The 21,646-nt window shown below is 37.1% G+C and overlaps 1 protein-coding gene across 1 annotated transcript in view; it reads right to left on the bottom strand.

Moving 5' to 3' along the window:
- MSH3 (mutS homolog 3) overlaps positions 1-21,646 on the bottom strand; it is a 181,310-nt gene that overhangs the window by 158,225 nt on the left and 1,439 nt on the right. Inside the window, exons 2-7 of the mRNA XM_060143213.1 lie at positions 21,445-21,565; positions 10,024-10,244; positions 5,823-6,029; positions 4,069-4,185; positions 3,551-3,668; positions 1,776-1,921 (exon numbers count right to left, since the gene is read on the bottom strand). Of these exons, the coding sequence (XP_059999196.1) occupies positions 1,776-1,921; positions 3,551-3,668; positions 4,069-4,185; positions 5,823-6,029; positions 10,024-10,244; positions 21,445-21,565 (930 nt within the window). The remainder of the gene's footprint in view (positions 1-1,775; positions 1,922-3,550; positions 3,669-4,068; positions 4,186-5,822; positions 6,030-10,023; positions 10,245-21,444; positions 21,566-21,646) is intronic.

Here is a 21,646-nt window from a genome sequence, read left to right as displayed (position 1 = left end):
GCAGTGGCACTACAACACAAAAGCCTTTGATTTCAGACTAACTACCAGTATCCAAAGGATGACTCCTAGGTAGTGACTGGGGAACATGTGACACTCACCACAACAGGGAAAAACCCAGCAAGAACAGGGTAAAGGAAGATGAGATCCGTTTCAGCCACACTGAATTTGAGTGCCTTGTCCAATGAAGAGTTGGGAGCAAGAGCCTGGAGCTCACAAGAGAGGTGCAGCCTGGACCAGACCTCTGGATGTCATCAGCCCAAAAGTGGTTGGTGAGGTAAAGAATGGGTCCCAAGAAAATGCCTGAGATGCAAACTATCATTTCTTTGTTTTTTTTTTTTTTTTGCATGCCAGTTCATACACTACGGTTAACTTTGGCAGTAGGCCAGAGCATATTTCTAACCGCACAAAGTAGGAGTTGTATACTATCAGCTCTGCTCCTTAGATTGCGTTCCAGGTAAATATAAAATAGCACATTACATCTGATAAAGCTTAAAAGCAAGTAACCTTACTATTTGTAGGTAGGTTCAATTGCCTGCAGCTAGATAAAAAGTGCTTCTCAAGGGTAAAAAAATCATTTAGAGCCATCCAACAGTCATGCAAAGTCCGGAGAGAAAGGCTTACTGATTAAGCAAATGTCAAGTTAGCACAAAGTTATGCAGTCAGAATGAGGTATTAAAAGGTACTTTGGAGACATTTGGGTTGTAAGAATTTTTGTTGATATTGTAGCTGGTTGCATAAGTTTGTAAAAAACAAAGAGAATGAGTTATTATTAGGCAAAGGATCCTACTTGTGCTTAACAGAACAAGGGAGTCTAATAGTTCCAAAGGGCCCTTAAACCTAAGATTTTAAGCAGAGTCCAAGTAAGTCTATAAATGGGCAAATCTGCTCACAAATTGCCAGAAGGCAAGATCAATAAAACTATGATTCACAAATTATACTTACCTGGAAGACTGGTTATAAATATTCCTAATCCTTATTAAAAAGAGTTTTGTACTAGCCAGCTATCATTTCCCTTTAACTCTCAAACTTTCCTTTAAACTAGATATGACAATCCCATAATCATTTGTGTTTAACTTCAAATCCCTAGAGGAAATTTGTAAAACCCTTTGTTATCCATGCATGTGTTGACTTTTATTCTGCTATCTGTACACTGTCCACATGCATGCCTGTCACTGGGTCTATCTTCAACCCTAAACTGCTAGAGCCCATGGACAGAAACTGTCTGGATCTCTCCATAGCACAGAGTGCCAAGTAGCCACCTGAGAAAATTGTAACTAGTAACTTAACATATAAAATTGGGAGGAAAATATTTTTCTAGTATAATTACTTGAGGACACAACCCATCAGATAGCCTCATTATAAACCATACATGATTACACATATTTAAAGATTCCTTGAACATCTATCATTTGTTCTTTTTTTTAAATTTTATTTATTTATTTTTGGCTGTGTTGGATCTTCGTTGCTGTGTGCAGGCTTTCTCTAGTGGTGGCGAGCGGGGGCTACTCTTCGTTGTGGTGCGCGGGCCTTTCATTGCGGTGGCTTCTCTTGTTGCAGAGCACAGGCTCTAGGTGCACAGGCTCAATAGTTGTAGTTCGTGGGCTCTAGAGCACAGGCTCAACAGTTGTGGCTCACGGGCTTAGATGCTCCGCAGCATGTGGGATCTTCGCGGATCAGGGCTTGAACCTGTATCCCCTGCACTGGCAGGCGGATTCTTAACCACTGCGCCACCAGGGAAGTCCCTATCATTCATTCTTCACCTACAAAGTACTTACCACAAGTCCAATGAAAACGTTCCCCTTTTTTTTGTCTTTAACATTTTCCTTATTTTCACAGATACACAGAAGATAGCTGGTAGAAGTATCAGTCATTATCTCATCGACATTAATAGCATCATCCAGCTTGACTAAAGGATTTACATGTAATAATCATTAAAGAAAAACAAATGCTACATTCCCATTAGCTTTTCTCCCTTAAAATAATGGTTCCTTTTCCTGGGCATTTTTGCTTTATGCAAAACTCTTCCATACAGCATTTACTCTTCTGATTTATTCTGATCATAGTTACACGACTTATCTTCCCTAAGATATAAGACTCATGAGAACAGACAACTATTATCCTCTCACTTCCAAAGGGCCTGTGATATGCCTCAGATCCTGTGGAAGCACCAATGTTTAACCCTCTGCTTTACTTGGATAAGGCTGAGCCTTGACTCCTTAACAATCTCATGATGTTTAATTCCACAAGTCAAAGCATGGATACACTAAAATAGTGTAAATTACTTTCCTCCGTTAAAGTACCTAACAGCTCTCAGACATAGCAAGAGAATTTTTAAAAGATATGAGAAAAGAAAACCAAAAAAGAAAACAGAAACATACATACGTGTGTGTGTGTGTGTGCACGTGTGTGTGTGTGTGCAGTAAGTCCATTACATAAATTCTCAGGGATGAAAGCTGATTTTGGACAAAGTCAGTCTGGGAACATCCACTTTGGGCATCAGCAGATAAGAGCTACAGCAGCAGCAAAAGAGAAGCACGGAGGGGTGCTGTTTTAGAAGCAGGCTTTGAAAAAGAGACTCAAGTTCAGGCAAAAGAAACAATAAAATTGCAAAGTTCTTACAGCCTGATCAGCTTAAAACAACAAAGAGCTATTAATGGTCTGGGGTCCACTCTGAGTGATAATCGTTCCATATTCATGGTATTAATGGAATAAAACAGCCTTCAGAATTTGGGTAGAAGCTAAGCAGGCGTCTAAATAAGCACATCTGTAATAAACCATAACAGCAATACCTTCACACAGTATCATTTAAGACCTTATCCCTACATTCTTTTATTCTGAGAGACCTGACCCCATTCCACAGTAAACAAAATGCTTCCTTATCATATTTGATATATAATTATTTGGTTTTTAAATAATTGATAGAATTTTATGACTTTGCTGTTAAAATCATTTTGCTTCGAGTAACTCATTGAATTTATCAATGACTATAAACTGGGGGGCAATCATTATATATACTGAGGGTTCTTGCAAGTGAGAAAGCTTACAATCCATTTTGAAAAGTAATAAAATTCTTATGATGCTAACAATTAATGAAGATGACCTACTATTATGTTTTATAAGCAGTTAACTGTGTGTTAACTTGGTAGTTTTCTTTTCACATTTTGAAGTAAATAAGCTATTTTTTAGGTCTCATCTTAGGAAGATCTACAAGAGCTTGTAAGCCCTAAGCACCTAACCACTGCCCACAAAGGCCTAGGAAAGATGCAATTTCACATCAGTTGCTAACTTGCTATCATCTTTTATCAGGCTCTCTTTTTTCTTGCTCTTAAAATACAATGAACTCTCCTTTTACTATGGCATTTGAAAAATGCTTCTTTCCAGCCAATATCAACTCTTCTCTCTTCAGTACCTTACGAATCACAGGTCAAGGTAACCATACTGCCTCATCTCATCAAAAAGGTACCCAATCAAAGAACAGTTTTAAAAAATGCTATTTAAAACAAAGTCCTTGTAACATTTAAGAAAAACAATTCCTATTTGAAAAGGATATCTTCTCCAATAAGTGTAGATTTTGTATAAAGAGCAGTCAATTTCCGGGAAAAGAGTGAACTTTTGTTGTCCCCAATGGCTTTTAACGCAGCTGTTTCAGTTTGTTTCACAACTCCCACCTTCAACAAAAGTAAGAAATACTGCATATCAAATACGATGGAAAATTTGTTAACAAAACATTAATTCTAGACTTTGAAAGGTTAATTCTGAAACATTTAAAATAAACAAATTAGTCCACAATGTCCAGAGGTAGGGCTTAAGTAATAAGTACCACAAGGACCTTGCAAGTGTGGATAAATCACTATGAAACACTCCATCACAGAGTTGAAAAAACTTTTTACCCTAAATATCTAGTATGTTAAAAACTCATGGAGCTATACTGCCAATAATTATGACAAATTTTAACTTCTCCAAAATATCAAATTCCAAAACCAGTTATAGCCTACCATCTTAGAAAACATTTCCCTCTCTGGAAGAGACTCTAATCCCCTTTTCCCACAAGTTGAAGCCAAAGCTGACCTTATATCCCTTGGCCACAAGGCGGCGTACGTGAACAAACAGCCGGTGAGTAGGTATGCTTGCTGTCATAAAGTTGTGATCTAAATGGCAATAGATATTGAGCTCCTGGGCTGCAATCTAAAAAAATTTAAGAAGAAAATATCAATAAATTTCTACTTCTAGATTCCCTGTGCAGTGTTTTTTCACTTTGTTAAAAATCCATCAAGGTATACATTTAGGATTTGTGCACTTCTCTGTGCGGTATGTCAATAAAAAGTTTAAAAGACATTCACTGTGTACAAGCCTATGGTTTTATCTTTTTTTTAACAGTGTCCATGGCCTAACCTCAAAGCCAACATCTATATTTATAAACAACTCAGAAAAATATGACAGGTTTTCTTTTATGTGCTTAGATCTATCAAAACCTTAAAAGTGCCGAGCTTTCCCTGCACAACACAGAGACCGTGAGACTGAAGTAGAATAAGAATTTGCTACTTAGCACATGCAAATAACTGAAAATTAGGAGATACCACGGAGTATACATACATGATGAACCTCCTTGGACAGAGGGCATCTTTGAGGAAGTGAGAAAAGAACCCCCTGGTCTGGTTAGCTACTTAATGATGCATGAATGATAGGAATGCAGAATCAGGCAGCACCACCTGATTCCCTACGTTTTTCCTACAAAGTCCCAGGGCTTAGATATTGCCCACTGGGGCCACGGAATTGGAGTCATTCCTCCACTCTCACTCCCCTATACCACCCGTCTCTGAACTGTATTAGTTCATCACTGCAGGGCAAGAAGACATCAGTCTTTTCTGTGGTCAAGGCTGAATTTAGCACTCAACCTAGAGAGAAGGGCAGACAACAGCACTTCCTTTCACCCCTTCATCTATAAGAGGTCAACCACGTGGTTCCTGTCCTCAGGAAACACGCGGATGCTGTTTCAAAGTCTAATTTCATGACACAGAAGAGTGCATCATGCCATCTGAACTAGAGAACACCACTTTCCTGCCACAGGACTTAGGACACTAGAAGAACAAAAGTTGGCCAGGTTCTCCACTCCCCATTCATGAGGTGGCAGACGAGCCACCTCATCACTCTCTGAAGATGTACTATCCAACCAGGCCTAAAACTAAGGGATCATCACAATCATTCGTGACTTCAACAGCACCATCAGCAATTCCAAGCCTAAGCTTGCCCCTAAATGCTCAAATTTACTTTTAACCTTCTTAACTTAGGCCTATATCAAACACCCCAAATTAAATACAAACCCAACTTAGACTAAGATAGCAAGACAGCTGATATACGGAGACCTATAAGACTTCACACACTTGTTGGTGGCTGGCAGAGTTAATGTGCTCTTCCACTGAGATTTAACTATGTTCCTGGCTATGAAAATTCATAAGTTAAGGGTAAAAAGAGGAATATCTGTACATCTCAATTTTCTTTTTCTTGCTTGAGTCTTCATTAGGAATACTCACATGATTATGGTTCATTCACAATTGACTTTCGATGGATGAAAGGTACTGGGCCAGCACCATGGAGAATAAGCACGAACATTCCAATAGGGACCCCTCACTTCCTTCCCCACAAATCTAGCATCCACCAAGTCTGCTTGTGTCTATTTTTAGTTTTTACTTTAAATGAAAGTATTTTTGAAGGTAATTGATCACATTAGCTTCTCCATGAGGTCAGAAAATGAAATAAAAACACTGGAAAATATTTAAGGCTGGACAAAAAAACAGGAAACAGTGTCTGAGAAAACAACTTACCTCTGCATCTTCCCCAAAGAATCTATACTTATATCCACATTCCACACACAAAATTGCATCTTTCTGCTGCTGCTTCATTTCTATGTATTGTAATTCTAAGGGGGTGTAGATGCTTTTGGTCCGTTTGTTAGATGGTTTAGAATCAGAAGTCTTCTGTAAGTTTTCACAACTGCTATGTGATGATCCACAATGACTGAATGTCTTGTCCTGGCAACCGAAAGAGTTTTATAGTTTAAAAAGTATTAACTGTAATAATAGTTCCAGAACGTAAATTTGGCACAAAGCTAATAATTGGCGAATCCAAGTGAAAAGTTTACAAGAGTATATCATATATTAGGCATATTTTCTTGCAGGTTTGGAATTTTTTCAAAGTAAATGACTTAAAAAAGTGAGCCAAACTAAACTACTGTATAATTATTTGAGCAAATTTTGAAAGCCTAAACTAAAAAAGCTTTCTATACTTCTCTTTAAATTGGATTTCATTAAACCAATTATAATTAACCATTTTCTTTTCTTTATTCCCAGATATATAAGGCACAAAAAGTCATCAGGCATCGATCTGTCTCCCTCAGCGGTAAGGCAAAACCACTCTCAACAAGCATGCCAGCAGCTAAAGCTGCACTCAACGTTTAAATTTCCAAGTACAGTCTAAAAGATAGTATATTCCATAATCTTTATTCCAAGAAAGAATCACAATTTGTTCGGTAAAGAGAGATGAGAAACAGCTTTTGGAAAGCATAAAGCACAAGGTTACATTTTCAACATTAGTATTCCTGATATCCACCTGTCTATATGAAAACCATAATTAAATCCAGTTCACAGCTTAGAGCGAATTCCTTGCTTCTGAGACTTATTAAGGTCAAATGAAACAAATCTGTACAATTGATGACACAAAAATTCATATTTTAAGAAAAGGCAAGAAAAATCTAAACATAAAATTTTTCTCTCCCCATTTTGGCCCCCTCCCTCCCCTTCAGTGTGCATTGTGCATCTATCTGCCTTATGCTTAGGTTTAGCAGAAATACCTGCTCAACCATTAAGATCAATTTTCCTCCTTCTGGTGCCAGCCTTATAACTCCTTGGAAGCTAACATTTCTTTCTCAATCCTTTAAGGGGTCACGATGACCCACTCACTCGCCTCGTACACACAGACATCTATGGGGAACTTTATATACAATGCCAACATACCATTTCCCTTAAAGATAGCCATTGGTGCATAACATACCGGTCAGACGACCTGGGGAGACACTGGGCACCTAATGGAAGTCTTCTTAGCTTAAATACTTACTTATGACCTTATTAATGTTACTAGCTATATTACTTGTATTCTGCCTATTTTATAATATAATTGTTTCTTGCGTTACCAAATGTATGACTGAGCCTCCAATAAAATTAATAATGATTAGGCGACTTAAAACAATTGACAAAATATACAGTCCTATATGATCAGTGATTTTAATAGTGTAACTCTAGATATGGGAAGAAGCAACAAGAGAGAATCGTTTTCTAGACCGTAACAGACTATAAGACAGGTGGTTCAGAGGCTCTCGGCTACTGTTAACAGGGCCTAGTCCAGGAACACCACAGTGAGTGGCCTATCAACAAAATTCTTGCCTGACCTGAGAATGAGTATTCCTAGCCCCATAGGACAAATTGATCACAAAATGCCTCCCAAACCTTGGTTGAAATTAAGACCGAAAGGGAACCGATTATAAAATAAAGACTGTTTGCCCATCAACCAATTCTACAAGAATGAAGTCATTAGCTAGTGTGGTTGCTGACCTATATTACACCCTGAAAGGAATTCAGGAAGATCAGGATGAGGCTTTTTGTGAAACTTGCCCTCAGATAGTTAGATATTTTCAGGAGAAATTTTTTTATAAACCTGGATTCTTGCATCATCCCATACTTAGAAAAGCACTAAAATCATTAACTGTCTGTTCCTTGTGACTAGCAGCAACCTTCTACCGAGATGTGTGCTTGAGAGCACATACCCCCTTTACCAAAATCACACATATGCTGGCCTCCCCGCCCTTTACTTCTTTGGAACAGTTCTCAGAGCTCTCTGAGAGACTACCTCCTGGGTTATAATCCTCAGGTTGGCTCAAATAAAATTTTTCACTTCTTTCTTAGATTGACTATTGATTATTTTTGTCAAAAGGATAAATCCAGCTTCTAATTAACTGTCACTGGGTCACTGCCAACATCTAAAAACTTACCAGCTACCCCTGAAATTAAAAATATGGCCTAAAAGACTAGTGACCAGCAGAGGCAGAGAAGAGAGAAAGAGAAATGTCTTATATGGCCCAGGGAGGGGACCGCAGTCCAAGGAAAGCCCAGAAACACGTTCTTTACAGTTGCAGTTGCTAAAGGTTTAAAAAATTCAGCTTAGCTGGAATAGCAGGTAGAGACACAGTATATCTGAATAGCGAAGCCAAGCAAACCTCCAAAGATCAGCAATGAGATCTGGTAAGGTATGGACAGGTATGGCAGGAGAAAAGTGGGTCAATATACCAGGTTGGAGAATGCATTTGCTTTTAATTATGATGGATTTTCTACTTCGTTTCCATGACTTTTATCTAAAATTCAAGAAAACCACATATTGCAAAACTTAATGAATACTTAAAAAAATATATTTCCTGGAAAAAGAAAGTTCTTACTTTATACCTTATTCATATAGGGAATGAAAGTAGGAATCCAGCAAATAGTTTTAAGCATACAGGATACGAATAAACAAGTCAATCTGAATACTTGAGTATTAAGCAACTTTTTTTCCCCACCGTTTTGGTGAAAATATTTCTCAGATATACTCTTTTTCATATTCCCAGAGACAGCATTCTGAACTCAATTTAACTTTGTCTTGACAATTGAGGATGATCAGAATAATAAAATGGGAATTTCAGGACCTATTTCTCGGTGTCCCTTCTAACTGGTTACTTCTAATGTGCTGTGAATCAGAAATGCCAAGTTGGTCATTTTATGTATAAACCAGCAGTAAATCTCATGAGACCCTAGGATAAATTCTCCAATTAATAAAGTGAACATACACAGACAAACTTTTTGACCTCTATACTTTATGACCACTACACTCAGGTGAACTCCTTCTAAGTACTAAAAAAAGATTAAAAATGAAAACAAAGCAACTTTTTTTCTGATGATGTAAAATAAGTCAATGGATCTTACGGCCTGGCTGAAGGAGGAGTTCATGAATCTGGACTTTGTGGGAAGGAGTGTGAACTTCTGAAAATTAGATACAAAATTGTGTTGGTCTGAGTATTTTTCTGAGTAACAAATCCATAGTTTTCATTAGATTTAAATGACTCATAAAAAAAAGTAAAGAACTAGTTCTCTAACTCCATGGTTTTCGATCATGGCTACATATTAAAATGAGAGCTTTTAAACGATATCCATGCCCAGTTTTTCATGAAAACTAACTAAACATGATTCTGAAGAAGTGTTCTTACTATCGGTATTTTATTTTATTGACGTATAGTTGACATACAATATTATGTTAGTTTCAGGTGTACAACATAGTGATCTGATAGTCAAATACATTATGAAGTGATCATAAGTCCAGTAACTAACTGTCACCATACAAAATTATGACAGTAAGGTGATTCTAATTTAAAGCTGGGCTGAGAACCACTAATTCTGAATTATAACAGATTTCAATGATGGATCAAGAGTTAAATTCCCTGATTTTGCAATGGTGAAAAATACTAATAATCACCGAACAGTGGAAGAAGTAAGGAAGCCATATACGTTTGGTTAAACTCTGAATTTATTATATCAGCCAAGCTTTCAACTAAAAACCTCAAAACATCTCTACAAATTATTCACTGTGATTTTCCAGACTAATCATGGAAACTATAAGGAGGACTATAAGAAACTGTGCTTGTATTAATTATTAATAAAGAATCCCCCCAAGTCAGTGGCTCCTAATCCAGGCTGTATATCAGAATCTGCTGGGAGGTTTTCTTGGTTTTCTGTTGTTTTAATAAAACTAATTCATCCTGCCTTAATACATAGTAAATCACAATCTCCAGGAAATTAAAAACTAAAAAGCAAAAGCTCCCTCAGCTCATTTGGATGATCAGCCAAGTTTGGGAACCAGTGCCCTGAGTGAACCCACAAACCTAATGGCACTTGAGAACCTACAGTTCTAAGTAACTGGATATTCATCTATATAAGAGTTACATACCTTTTGACTAGTTTGAGATTTGGAATCTTCAGAAGAAACTGCATTCTTTGCACGTAGAAGATTGATATCATCAAAATCAGTACATTTTGGCAGAACTGCAAATCTCTTCTGAAGAGACTCTGTCTGGACTCTATTTTGAGGAAGGGCAGAATCGCAGCAGAATTCTTTCAATTTTTCCAGAGACTTTAAAACGATCCTGGTCCTCAGATGTTTCTTTGGCTCTTAGCAAGTCAGAAGAAAATATAACAATAGTATTTTATCTCATTATGTCAATTCATAATTAGCATAGGATTTTTAAAGAGGGAGCTTCTCACTAAAGCAATGAATCTAACTATAATGTGATAAGGAAATAAAGAAACCTCGGGTTCAGGGTGAAGATGGCATATTGAAACATAGATCTAATTTCACTTGGTCCTGAAACCCCATTAAAAACTACAACAGGGCAGACAGAAAAGAAGAGGTGACAACCGCAAACAAAATATCTGAAGCTAGAAGGATAAATGGATAAGCAATAACCAATTTAGCATACCTGAAAGCTAAATCCTAAATCAGTAATATATAAAACCAGGAACCAATTCCACTTAGAACACAAAATGCTTATTAAATGGCTCAAGAATCAGGGCACCAATAGCTCTGGAAATGGAAAAAAGGGAGGTTCTAAAATAAACAGAACTGGTTCAAAACAATTTAATCCCTAGACCCCTACCCCACTCCAAACTCAAGGGTAACTGTCCTCCTTCTACCTCAGAAGAAGACTGGAGATTTCTCTGGAAAAGGCAAAACAGGCACAGGTGAGACGCAGTACTGTGCCTGAGCCATAAGAATGATGTGAATACAGGCTTACTGTATGTGGAGAAACCAGCCTCTTCTCACCAGCTCCCAGAACACAGGCAGCCAGAGTTCTCTCTCCAGGCAGGAGCTCACAAGACTCTGGACTGGGGAAACTGACCAGCTCCATGGGAAAGACCTAAAGATACTGACACCAGGAATTCACCAAGGAAACCACCCCCAGGACATGTGCCTTCCTGCCTCCACAGCTTTGCTCATGCTATTCTTTCTCCCCAGAATGCCCTTGACCCCAATTTCCACATGGCAAATTGTACTCACTTCGTCCAGACCCATCTCAAAACTACTTTTTCATGAAATTCTGCTAATTCTCCCAGTTTAAAGTCATCTTTTCTTTCTCTATGTTCCTATAACAAGATCGCATCTCTCTACAGCACTTATCACACTCTGCCAATTAGCAGTTATTAATAAGCAAGCAACCCATAAAATAAGGGAAACTATCATGTACTGGGTATCTACTATATGCCAGAATACATCTTTTCACCCTTTAGAGCAATACTATTAGGTAATTATTATTTAATATAAAGAAACTGGGACTGCATTTATTATCTCTTACTTTCCCATTAAAGCAAAAACACTCTGAGGGCAAGAGTTGGGTTTTGTTCATTTCTAAAAGTTTAAATATTTTCATATTAATATTCAAATCTCTTTTTAGATCTATACTTTATCCTGTCTCCTGTTAACCTTGTAGCTAGAAAAATGTATATTTGAAATCTCTTTTCAAATGTATATATTCATCTTGTTTACTGTTATTCTCCCCTTTTCAGGATGTATACTTGAATCACTCTTCAAACATATAGTGTAAGTTTTTATATTATATAAGGACTTCCCCCTATCGATTCAAAAAAACTTTCCCGGGATGGGAGTGGGGTATGTCTTAGAATTGCACTCATGTGAAAAAAGAATATCTAAAACTGAAGTGTTAAAAACTAAGGTGAAGTAGCCAGGGACTCTTCTAGCTAGTGAACGCTCTGCTCTTTTCTTCCCATTATTTATTTTTTTAAGTAAACAGTAAAGTTCATATTTCAAAAAATTCCATGTCTAGGCCTTATTTCCACAAACTTCAGGGTTTGCTCAGCTGGATGTGCAGCAAGGACTTAGCGTGCATGTGGTAAGAGCCCTTGATGGCTCAGTTTCTTGCCCTCCTCCTTACCATCCTTCCCTCCCCTACCCTACTCTCACCACTGCCAAAGAAGATTCCACCTTGAAGCTCCATCCTTGAGTTATGCTCAATACAGAAAGGTTTTTGTCGGTTCAGAAAGATCCTGGATTGAGCCCATGCTTCTGTACAACCTCTCTGCTACCCTTCCACATCTCTTAAAGTTTTTTCTCTCCTTTTTCTGTATAGCCATCTTTCATCCTTAGGCTACAATGACTTTCTATGAGTGCACCACAGCTCAAGAGTTAGGAAAGAAGGTGTCCCACACTTGTTCATTTATATCAAGCCATTATGATTCCTGAACTCTAAAATAAGAGAAAGAACTGGTACACAAGCAATTACCCAAAATTACAATTTTTTCTTAATGCTCCTAGGACCATCAAATCTTGAGCCATCTAAAAGAAAACCAGGGGGAAATATGAACATGTTATCTGTGGGAAGAATGAAGCTTACACAGGAAAACCAAAATCTTTCATTGCCTTCCTCACAGATACCTAAGAGAGATTCTAACACCTCATAAGGCCCTCAATGAAGAAAACTAAATTGGAAAGCTTCTCAAGTGCAAAGCCCCCAAGAGCTATGAAACCCTCATGTCTGAGAAGGGACACAGATACAGGCACCAGTCCCTCAATTAGGCCTTGAGGAAGACTGTAACTACTGTGCAAAACCTGGCTCATGGAAAACTGAGTACTATGAAAATTAAAAGGGAAACCTCCTAAAATGGAGTTGGGAGGCCAGGAGGGAGAGCTCTCCTGGACATACTACCCAGCATCAATACAGATCCCAACAGGAAGAGACTTACCTTGCATCTCCTATAGAAGTGACACTAGCTTACTACCACCAGCAGAAGGAAGATTTTCTCCTTGCCTGGCAACAGTACAACCAATGAGAGACTGTCACAACTCAGCCAAAGAAAAGCCACTATACTTTGAATTCCCAGGTTCCTCCAATGACCCTCCCAAATTCCTCTTCTCCTCTATAAAAGAGTTTCCTCTCCTTTGCCTTGCTGAACTTGCATGTGGTTTGCCATAGTTGCATGTCCTAAATTGCAGTTCTTACCTGCTCCCAGATAAATCCATTTTGCTGGTAAAATAATTGGCTGTTCTCCTGTTTTAGTTTAACAGTACCCCAATAAACCTTAACAACCTCCATATTCTGCTCCTATACTTAAAACCTCACTTATACTATTTCCTTTTCTGAAGATGCCATGAAATGAACTATCAAATTGCCACAATATGAGATTAAGACTTGCCCGCATTATCACTAAAGTCTCTGAGCCCTTAAGAGGATATACCCTAGAAATAAGGCCATCGGTTGCTGTCCCAACATGTTAAATAGGCCAAAAACTTCTCAGTAAAAATCTTTCACTGAATTAACACCTTCACTGTTTAAGCTTTAATTTTTTGTGTACCATAAAATGTAAATACATAATAGTTACTTTCTCTACTCAGGCTTCCTCCTCTAGGCCTAGGTTATGAAGGATCAAGGAGGTAGAAGAATTATCATATTTTAAATAAAGAATTTTAATCTAGAAGGAAGCAGAGTAGATGCTGAAATATAAATATGTGTCACTATAAACAGATTTTTTTTAATCTGTATAAGAATCTGTTTTACAGATAAAATAATTCATCTTAAAAAAAGGAAAAGAAAAACCTCTGGAATATTACAAACATATTTTAAATCAGTTAAATTGAACACAATGTTCAGGCAAAACCAATCTATACTGAAGTCAGGATAGTGGTTATCCTTGGTGGGGGGAAGGGGTTGCCAGTGGGAGGGAGCACAGAGAGGTTTCCGGGGGTCCTAGTAATATAGTTTCTTGATCTAAGTGATGGTTATATAGGTGACTTCAGTTTGTGAAATTTATCAAGCTTATGATTCTCTACATGTGTTAAACATCTATAATGAATTAAAAACATCAACAAATCCATGTTCATAGATCTCAGGGTCTCAAGAATTCTCTGTTTGGGAAGATAAATTACACCCAATGTTTTTGAGGGTTTAAGCTCAAAAGAAGATATTTAAGCTTAGGCAGATAAAAATAAGACACAAGTCAAGGAGGAGAGTCTTAAAAAGAAAAATAAATAGATTTAAGAGGCAGTTTCAAATCTTGTCTAACAATAGAAACCCAGGTGAAGGGCAGAACTTCTTCTTTTAAAAGACTTATTTTTTAATCTTAGTGCCCTTGTTTTTAAATATTCATTCCAAATTAGGGCATGTTGTTTTTAAACGTCAAAAGGTGATTCTTTTTTTAAGAGCATAAAATGAAAATGGAAAGTTTGCTGGATAAAATTTTTTACCCTGTATAATAGGTAGTCATTACAGAATGCAAAAATGGGAATTTGGGGAATGGCATATTTGATTCCATGAAAAAATTTGATTTTTTCACTAAAACTAAGTAGCTTTATACTCAACCATAAAAAAAAAAAAAAAGAATGCCATTAGCAGCAACATGGATGGACCTAGAGATTATCATACTAAGTGAAGTAAGTCAGACAAAATCTTTTATCATCATATCACTTATATGTGGAATCTAAAATGTGATACAAATGAACTTATTTACAAAAACAGAAACAGACTCACAGAGTTAGAAAACAAACTTATGGTTACCAAAGGGGAAAGGCCGGGGGCGGGGGGCACAGTGTGGATAAATTAGGAGTTTGGGATTAGCAGATACAAACTACTATATATAAAACAGATAAACAATGAGGACCTACTGTATAGCAAGGGAACTATACTCAATATTTTGTAATAACCTATAAGGGAAAAAAATCCAAAAAAAAAAAATATATATATATGTCTGACTGAATCACTTTGCTGTACACCGGAATCTAACACAACATTGTAAATCAACTATACTTCAATTTAAAAAATATTTTAAATAACTAAGTAGCTTTATGTTAGGATATTAATTGCAGTGTGAAATAATTATAAATATTAATCGATGTCTTTTATAAAATGGTCTAGGGTAAACTGGAAAAAATGAATTTAAGTCAGATTTCAATTTGAACTTCCTGCATATGGTTTAAAGGTATAATATCTGATACATTTCCCGGGTCTTTTTAAAAAATTGTATCTTATTTTTATATACTCTGGCTATATTTTATAATATCTTTAATTGATTTTGGAAAGCCCACATTTATATAGTATTAAGATAATGGATATTTGTATTTATCAAAATGCATTTGAGACAGAGTTCTACACTGTTTATTTGTAATTAAAATAAGAATAATAACAAAAAGTCAAGTCTGAATCTGGGGAGATTTTATTTACCAAACGTAGCCAGACATATATATATTCCATCCCATATGTTTTTCCTATGTGATGCTGACACTCCTGCACTGAAAGGTGGAATCCATGTTCCTTCCCCTTGAACCCACACAGGCCTTTGTAACTAATTCAACCAACAGAGTATGGCAGAAGTGATACTATATAACTTCCAAAGCTAGACTGTGAAAGACAATACAGCTTCCATCTGGCTCTCTCTCACGATACTCATTCTTGGAAACCAGCCACCACTGCTATGAAGAAGCTAAAATTAGCCCACACAGAGAGACAATGGGAGCCAGCTCATACTGGTAAGTGAAATCTTCAAGAACTTTGTGAGCCAGTTGTAAAACACGGCTATTATGTTACAGTATATAAACTTACAATTAAATGAATTACATTAAAAACAAAGGTAACATGCAGCTGCTTCCCACCAGCTATCCACCTTACTGCGTTTGTTAGTGTGTATATGCCCATGACTCTCTCTCGCCCTGTCACAGCTCACCCTTCCCCCTCCCCATAACCTCAAGTCCGTTCTCTAAGAGGTCTGCGTATTTATTCCTGCTTTACCCCTAGGTTTTTCATGACATTTTTTTCCTTATATTCCATATATATGTGTTAGCATACGGTATTTGTCTCTCTCTTTCTGACTTACTTCACTCTGTATGTTATAAGACAGAAACTAACACACCATTGTAAAGCAATTATACCCCAATAAAGATGTAAAAAAATAAAAATAAAAAAAATAAAAATAAATAAATAAATAAATAAATAAATTAAAAAAAAAAAAAAAAAAAAACAAAGGTAACAGAGGGCTTCCCTGGTGGTGCAGTGGTTGAGAATCCGCTTGCTAATAATGCTGGGGACACTGGTTCAAGCCCTGGTCTGGGAGGATCCCACATGCTGCTGCGGAGCAGCTAGGCCTGTGAGCCACAACTACTGAGCCTGTGCGTCTGGAGCCCGTGCTCCGCAACAAGAGAGGCCGCGATAGTGAGAGCCCCGTGCACCGCGATGAAGAGTGGCCCCCGCTCACCACAACTAGAGAAAGCCCTCGCACAGAAACGAAGACCCAACACAGCAAAAATAAATAATAATAATAATTAATTAATAAAAAATCCTACCCCAATTATCTACTTAAAAAAACCAAAAAACAAAGGTAATAAATACTCAGGCCTCATTGCTTCCTAAAACTTTTATTACATTTTACTATTGTCTATAATCTAAAGATTATTAACATGTATTGTCTCTGTATGGTGTAAATACTATATAATGGTGTGCTATTGCAACCATCCATCCTTTCCCAACTCTAGAAAAGTCAAGGCTTAAGAACGGGGCTACTCTAGACCTTCTCTTCCAAAGCTTAAAAACAATCCCTAAAAAGATCAAACTGATCCACAAGGAATTTAACTACTTGCCAGAACAAAATTCAACATTCTTTAAAGAAACACAAATCCCAGCACACAACAACACAAAGTTCAAAATACTTATTATCAGGACTTCCCTGGTGGCACAGTGGTTGGGAGTCCACCTGCCGATGCAGGGCACAGGGGTTCCATCCCTGGTCCAGGAAGATCCCACATGCTGTGAAGCAATGAAGCCCGTGCACCACAACTACGGAGCCTGCGTTCTAGAGCCCGTAAGTCACAACTACTGAGCCCACACACCACAACTACTGAAGCCCACATGCCCAGAGCCCATGCTTTGCAACAAGAGAAGCCACCACAATGAGAAGCACACACACAGCAAGGAAGAGTAGCCCCCACGCACTGCAACTAGATAAAGCCCGCACGCAGCAAGGAAGACCCAACGCAGCCAAAAATAAATAAATTTAAAAAACAAAAATACAAAACACAATCCAAATAATTAATTACTAAACATGCAAAAAGTAGAAAAATCAGTCAAGGTGTACCAAACCAGAAATGATAGAGATGACAGAATTAGCATATAAGGACATGAAAACACATATTATAAACATGTTCCATATAATCAAGAATGAAAAGGAAAATATAAAGAGGAGCAGAATGGAAGGTTTTTGTTTGGTAACAGCTTTACTGAAATACAATTCACATAGAAAAATGGGATATTTTTTAAAAAGAACAATACAGAACTTCTAGAGATGAAATATACAATATCTGAACTGAACATTTCACTGAATTAAATTTATATCATATTAGATACTACTGGAAAAAAATATCACTGAACTTGAAAATGCAGCAGGAGAATCAATCCAAAATGAAGCAGAAGGGGAAATAATACTGGAAAATAAATGAAAAGAGCTTCCTTACTTGAGGGATAATGTTAAGTAATCTAGCATCCCTATTAATAAACTCTCAGAAGAAGAGAAAGGGAAGAGACAGAAAAAAATTTTGAGAAAAAAGTGGCCAAAAAATTCTTCCAAATTTGATGAAAACTATAAACTGATGGAACCCAAGAAGCTTTAAATGAACTCCAAACAGGATAAAGATTAATGAAGAAATAAGAATTTTTTTAAATACTAGACTAAGGCTCATCAAAATCAAATGTGGCAAATGGGACCTAATGAAACTTAAAAGCTTTTGCACAGCAAAGGAAACCATAAACAAGACCAAAAAACAACCCTCAGAATGGGAGAAAATATTTGCAAATGAAGCAACTGACAAAGGATTAATTTCCAAAATTTACAAGCAGCTCATGCAGCTCAATAACAAAAAAAACAAACAACCCAATACAAAAATGGGCAGAAGACCTAGACATTTCTCCAAAGAAGATATACAGATTGCCAACAAACACATGAAAGAATGCTCAACATCATTAATCATTAGAGAAATGCAAATCAAAACTACAATGAGATATCATCTCACACCAGTCAGAATGGCCATCGTCAAAAAATCTAGAAACAATAAATGCTGGAGAGGGTGTGGAGAAAAGGGAACACTCTTGCACTGCTGGTGGGAATGTGAATTGGTACAGCCACTATGGAGAACAGGATGGAGGTTCCTTAAAAAACTACAAATAGAACTACCATACGACCCAGCAATCCCACTACTGGGCATATACCCTGAGAAAATCATAATTCAAAAAGAGTCATGTACTAAAATGTTCATTTCAGCTCTATTTACAATAGCCCGGAGATGGAAACAACCTAAGTGCCCATCATCGGATGAATGGATAAAGAAGATGGGGCACATATATACAATGGAATATTACTCAGCCATAAAAAGAAACGAAATTGAGCTATTTGTAATGAGGTGGATAGACCTAGAGTCTGTCATACAGAGTGAAGTAAGTCAGAAAGAGAGAGACAAATACCGTATGCTAACACATATATATGGAATTTAAGGAAAAAAATGTCATGAAAAACCTAGGGGTGAAACAGGAATAAAGACACAGACTTACTAGAGAACGGACTTGAGGCTATGGGGAGGGGGAAGGGTAAACAGTGACAAAGCGAGAGAGAGGCATGGACATATATACACTACCAAACATAAGGTAGATTAGCTAGTGGGAAGCAGCCGCATAGCACAGGGCGATCAGCTCGGTGCTTTGTGACTGCCTGGAGGGGTGGGATTGGGAGGGTGGGAGGGAGGAAGACGCAAGAGGGAAGAGATATGGGAACATATGTATATGTATAACTGATTCACTTTGTTATAAAGCAGAAACTAACACACCATTGTAAAGCAATTATACCCCAATAAAGATGTTTAAAAAAAATCAAATGTGGGCAAACCAGTGATAAATATAAAATCGTAAAAGCAGCCAGAGGAAAAAAGACATATTAGGGAAATCAACACCATAATTAAAAAACACCAAAAACACCTTGATGTCACAAATGTTAAAGGTTAAGAACCTTTGAAGGAATACTATGACTCCTTTTCTTCTTAAATATAGGACTTTTCTAATATATACTTTACCTAGTTTCCTGTGACTTCTCTTCTTTTAGAGATATATATTTGAATTTCTTTTCAAATGTATGTTTTACCTTTTTATTATTATTCAATTTGTTTTTAAAACACATATTTAAATCACTTTTCAAATGTATCAAGTTTCCTTGTGAGTATAAAAGCTTCCTTCCCCTGTGGATCCTAGGTATAAAAATGAGCTTATAAATTGAAGAATTAAGAACTGAAGTGGATCCATATAATGGCATATTATTCAACAATAAAAAGGAATGATGTAATTTAGAGTACTCAAAGTCATGGAAAGTAGAATGTTGATGGCCAGGGACTGGGGGAGGAGGGAATGTGGAGCTATTATTTAATGGCTATAGAGTTTCAATTCTGCAAGACAAAAAGAATTCTAGAGATGGATGGAGGTAATGGTTGTACAAAATTATGAATGCACTTAATTGAACTGTACACTTAAAAATGGTTAAGATGAAAATTTTATGTTCCGTGTACTTTACCACAATAAAAAGAAATCAAATCAAAACAACTTTTGAAAGGAAGGAGGTACTGATACATGTTACAACATGGATGAACCTTGGAAACATTAGGCTAAGTGAAAGAAACCAGACAAAAAGGCCACATATTGTATGATTCTATTTATATGACATGTTCAGAATAGACAAATCTTTAGACAGAAAATAGATTCGTGGTTGCTTAGGTCGGTGAGGGAGGCGCTGCTTGGGGAAAATGGGAAGTGACTGCTATTGGGTACCGAGTTTCCTTTGAGGGTGATAAAAATGCTCTAAAATTGACTTAATGAGGGCTGCACAATTCTGTGAATATACTGAAAGTCATTGAATTGTACATGGTAAATGGGTGAATTGTATAACATGTGATTATATCTTAATAATCTGTTATTTAAAAAAAAAAAAAAACCCAAGGTGGAGCAATCACCCAGCGTTTGACTGGGGAAAGCTCTTTCTTCTTCCTGAGTGTGATTTTTACCAGGTAGCAAAGGTCTTATTTCAAAACATTCCAAGTCTGTTGCCCCTTTTCCACCTCAGCTCCCCTGGGCGCCTGGAAAAGTTACTTAAGTGTGGTAACCCTCAACCTCACCTATCACTGGAGGACAGCAAAGGTTGTTTGGAAGAATAAAAGAACTACAAAAACCTGTACAACAATGGCAGGCAAACAGAGGGTTCATTAACAGCTTGACGAATTTACTGAAAAACTGAATAGATCAGATCTATGTAGAGTAATGAAGCAAAGAAAGGTAGACAACCCTGGAAAATGCAAATTCTGTCAAGTCATGCCTCTCGTCATGGCCCCTTCAGGTAGGAGGAGAAAAAGGGTATCATCAGATTTATCCTTCTCTTTAACCATACGTCTCCATTTCTATAGTTATTTCATACTAAGGCTTTCAGGTTAACCCTAAATCCAAACTTTACCTCTTGATCCACTAAATAGAAACTTTTTTTTTTTTTTTGGTTTTGTCTCGTTTTCTTTACCTAAATTCCTAGGGATAATGAAGAAAGAAGCATTTTCTGTCCTCCCCTATCACAAATTGTCTGAGGCCAAAAACTAGAGAAAAATCTGCTCAACCATCTGTATCCAATACCTCCCCTAGAAGTCCAACAGCTCAGGAGTAGTGGTTTTACCCAAAACCCTTTAGCATACAGAAAAAGCAGCTCCATGATTAAAAAGGACAGGGTAGATCTACATGTCCTGACATTGAAAATTGTTCAAAATGTTCTGCTAAGTGGAAAAAAACAGTTGCAAATTAGTATATATAGTATAATATAATTTATAAAATATTATTATTAGTTAACTTATTTTGGGGTCTATTTGAGTACATATAGATGTGTATAAACAGAAAAACCTGGAAGAATGTACAGCACCCCCAAAAATTAGCAGTAGCCCTTACTGAAAGGGAGAGATTATGAGGTCTTTTACTGTCCACCTTCTACATTTCTGTATTGCTTGAAATTTTTATAACAAGAACGTTTTACTTTTATAATCAAGACAAAAATTTGCTAGAGGGAATAAGAGAGAAAATTGGGAGAACTACAGCCAAATTGCAGAACTCCATCTCTTACCTCCACTCCCCCAACCTCTTACCCACACCACCCCTTATGAAGGGGCTAGTCTACTCAAGCACAATGGAGACCTTTCTCCACAAAGGAAAAAATGGCCCAATACTCCAACAGTCTCCTCTGCCCTCAGGAGAATGTGAGAATATCAGAGTCATTACTTGTAAGAATGAAGAAAAATTGCCCCAGAACTCACCAGCGTTCCCAGACATTACTGAATCACTTCCTTCTTCCTTTTCTTGGACTTTCTTTGCTTTCTTTTTAACAGGCCCATCACTCTCCAGTGGTCTCTTTTTACTCCTATCGATTTCTGCAACCTATGTTAGAAAATGATATTATCTCTAATCTCAAAACTTGATGTATGCAAAATAATTTAAACCTTACTTCTGAATGACAGC

Source organism: Lagenorhynchus albirostris, chromosome 3, assembly GCF_949774975.1.
Source record: "Lagenorhynchus albirostris chromosome 3, mLagAlb1.1, whole genome shotgun sequence".
Lineage (NCBI taxonomy): Eukaryota > Metazoa > Chordata > Mammalia > Artiodactyla > Delphinidae > Lagenorhynchus > Lagenorhynchus albirostris.
Note: the sequence above shows the minus strand (reverse complement) of the source record. Positions and strands in the feature narration are given on the sequence as shown.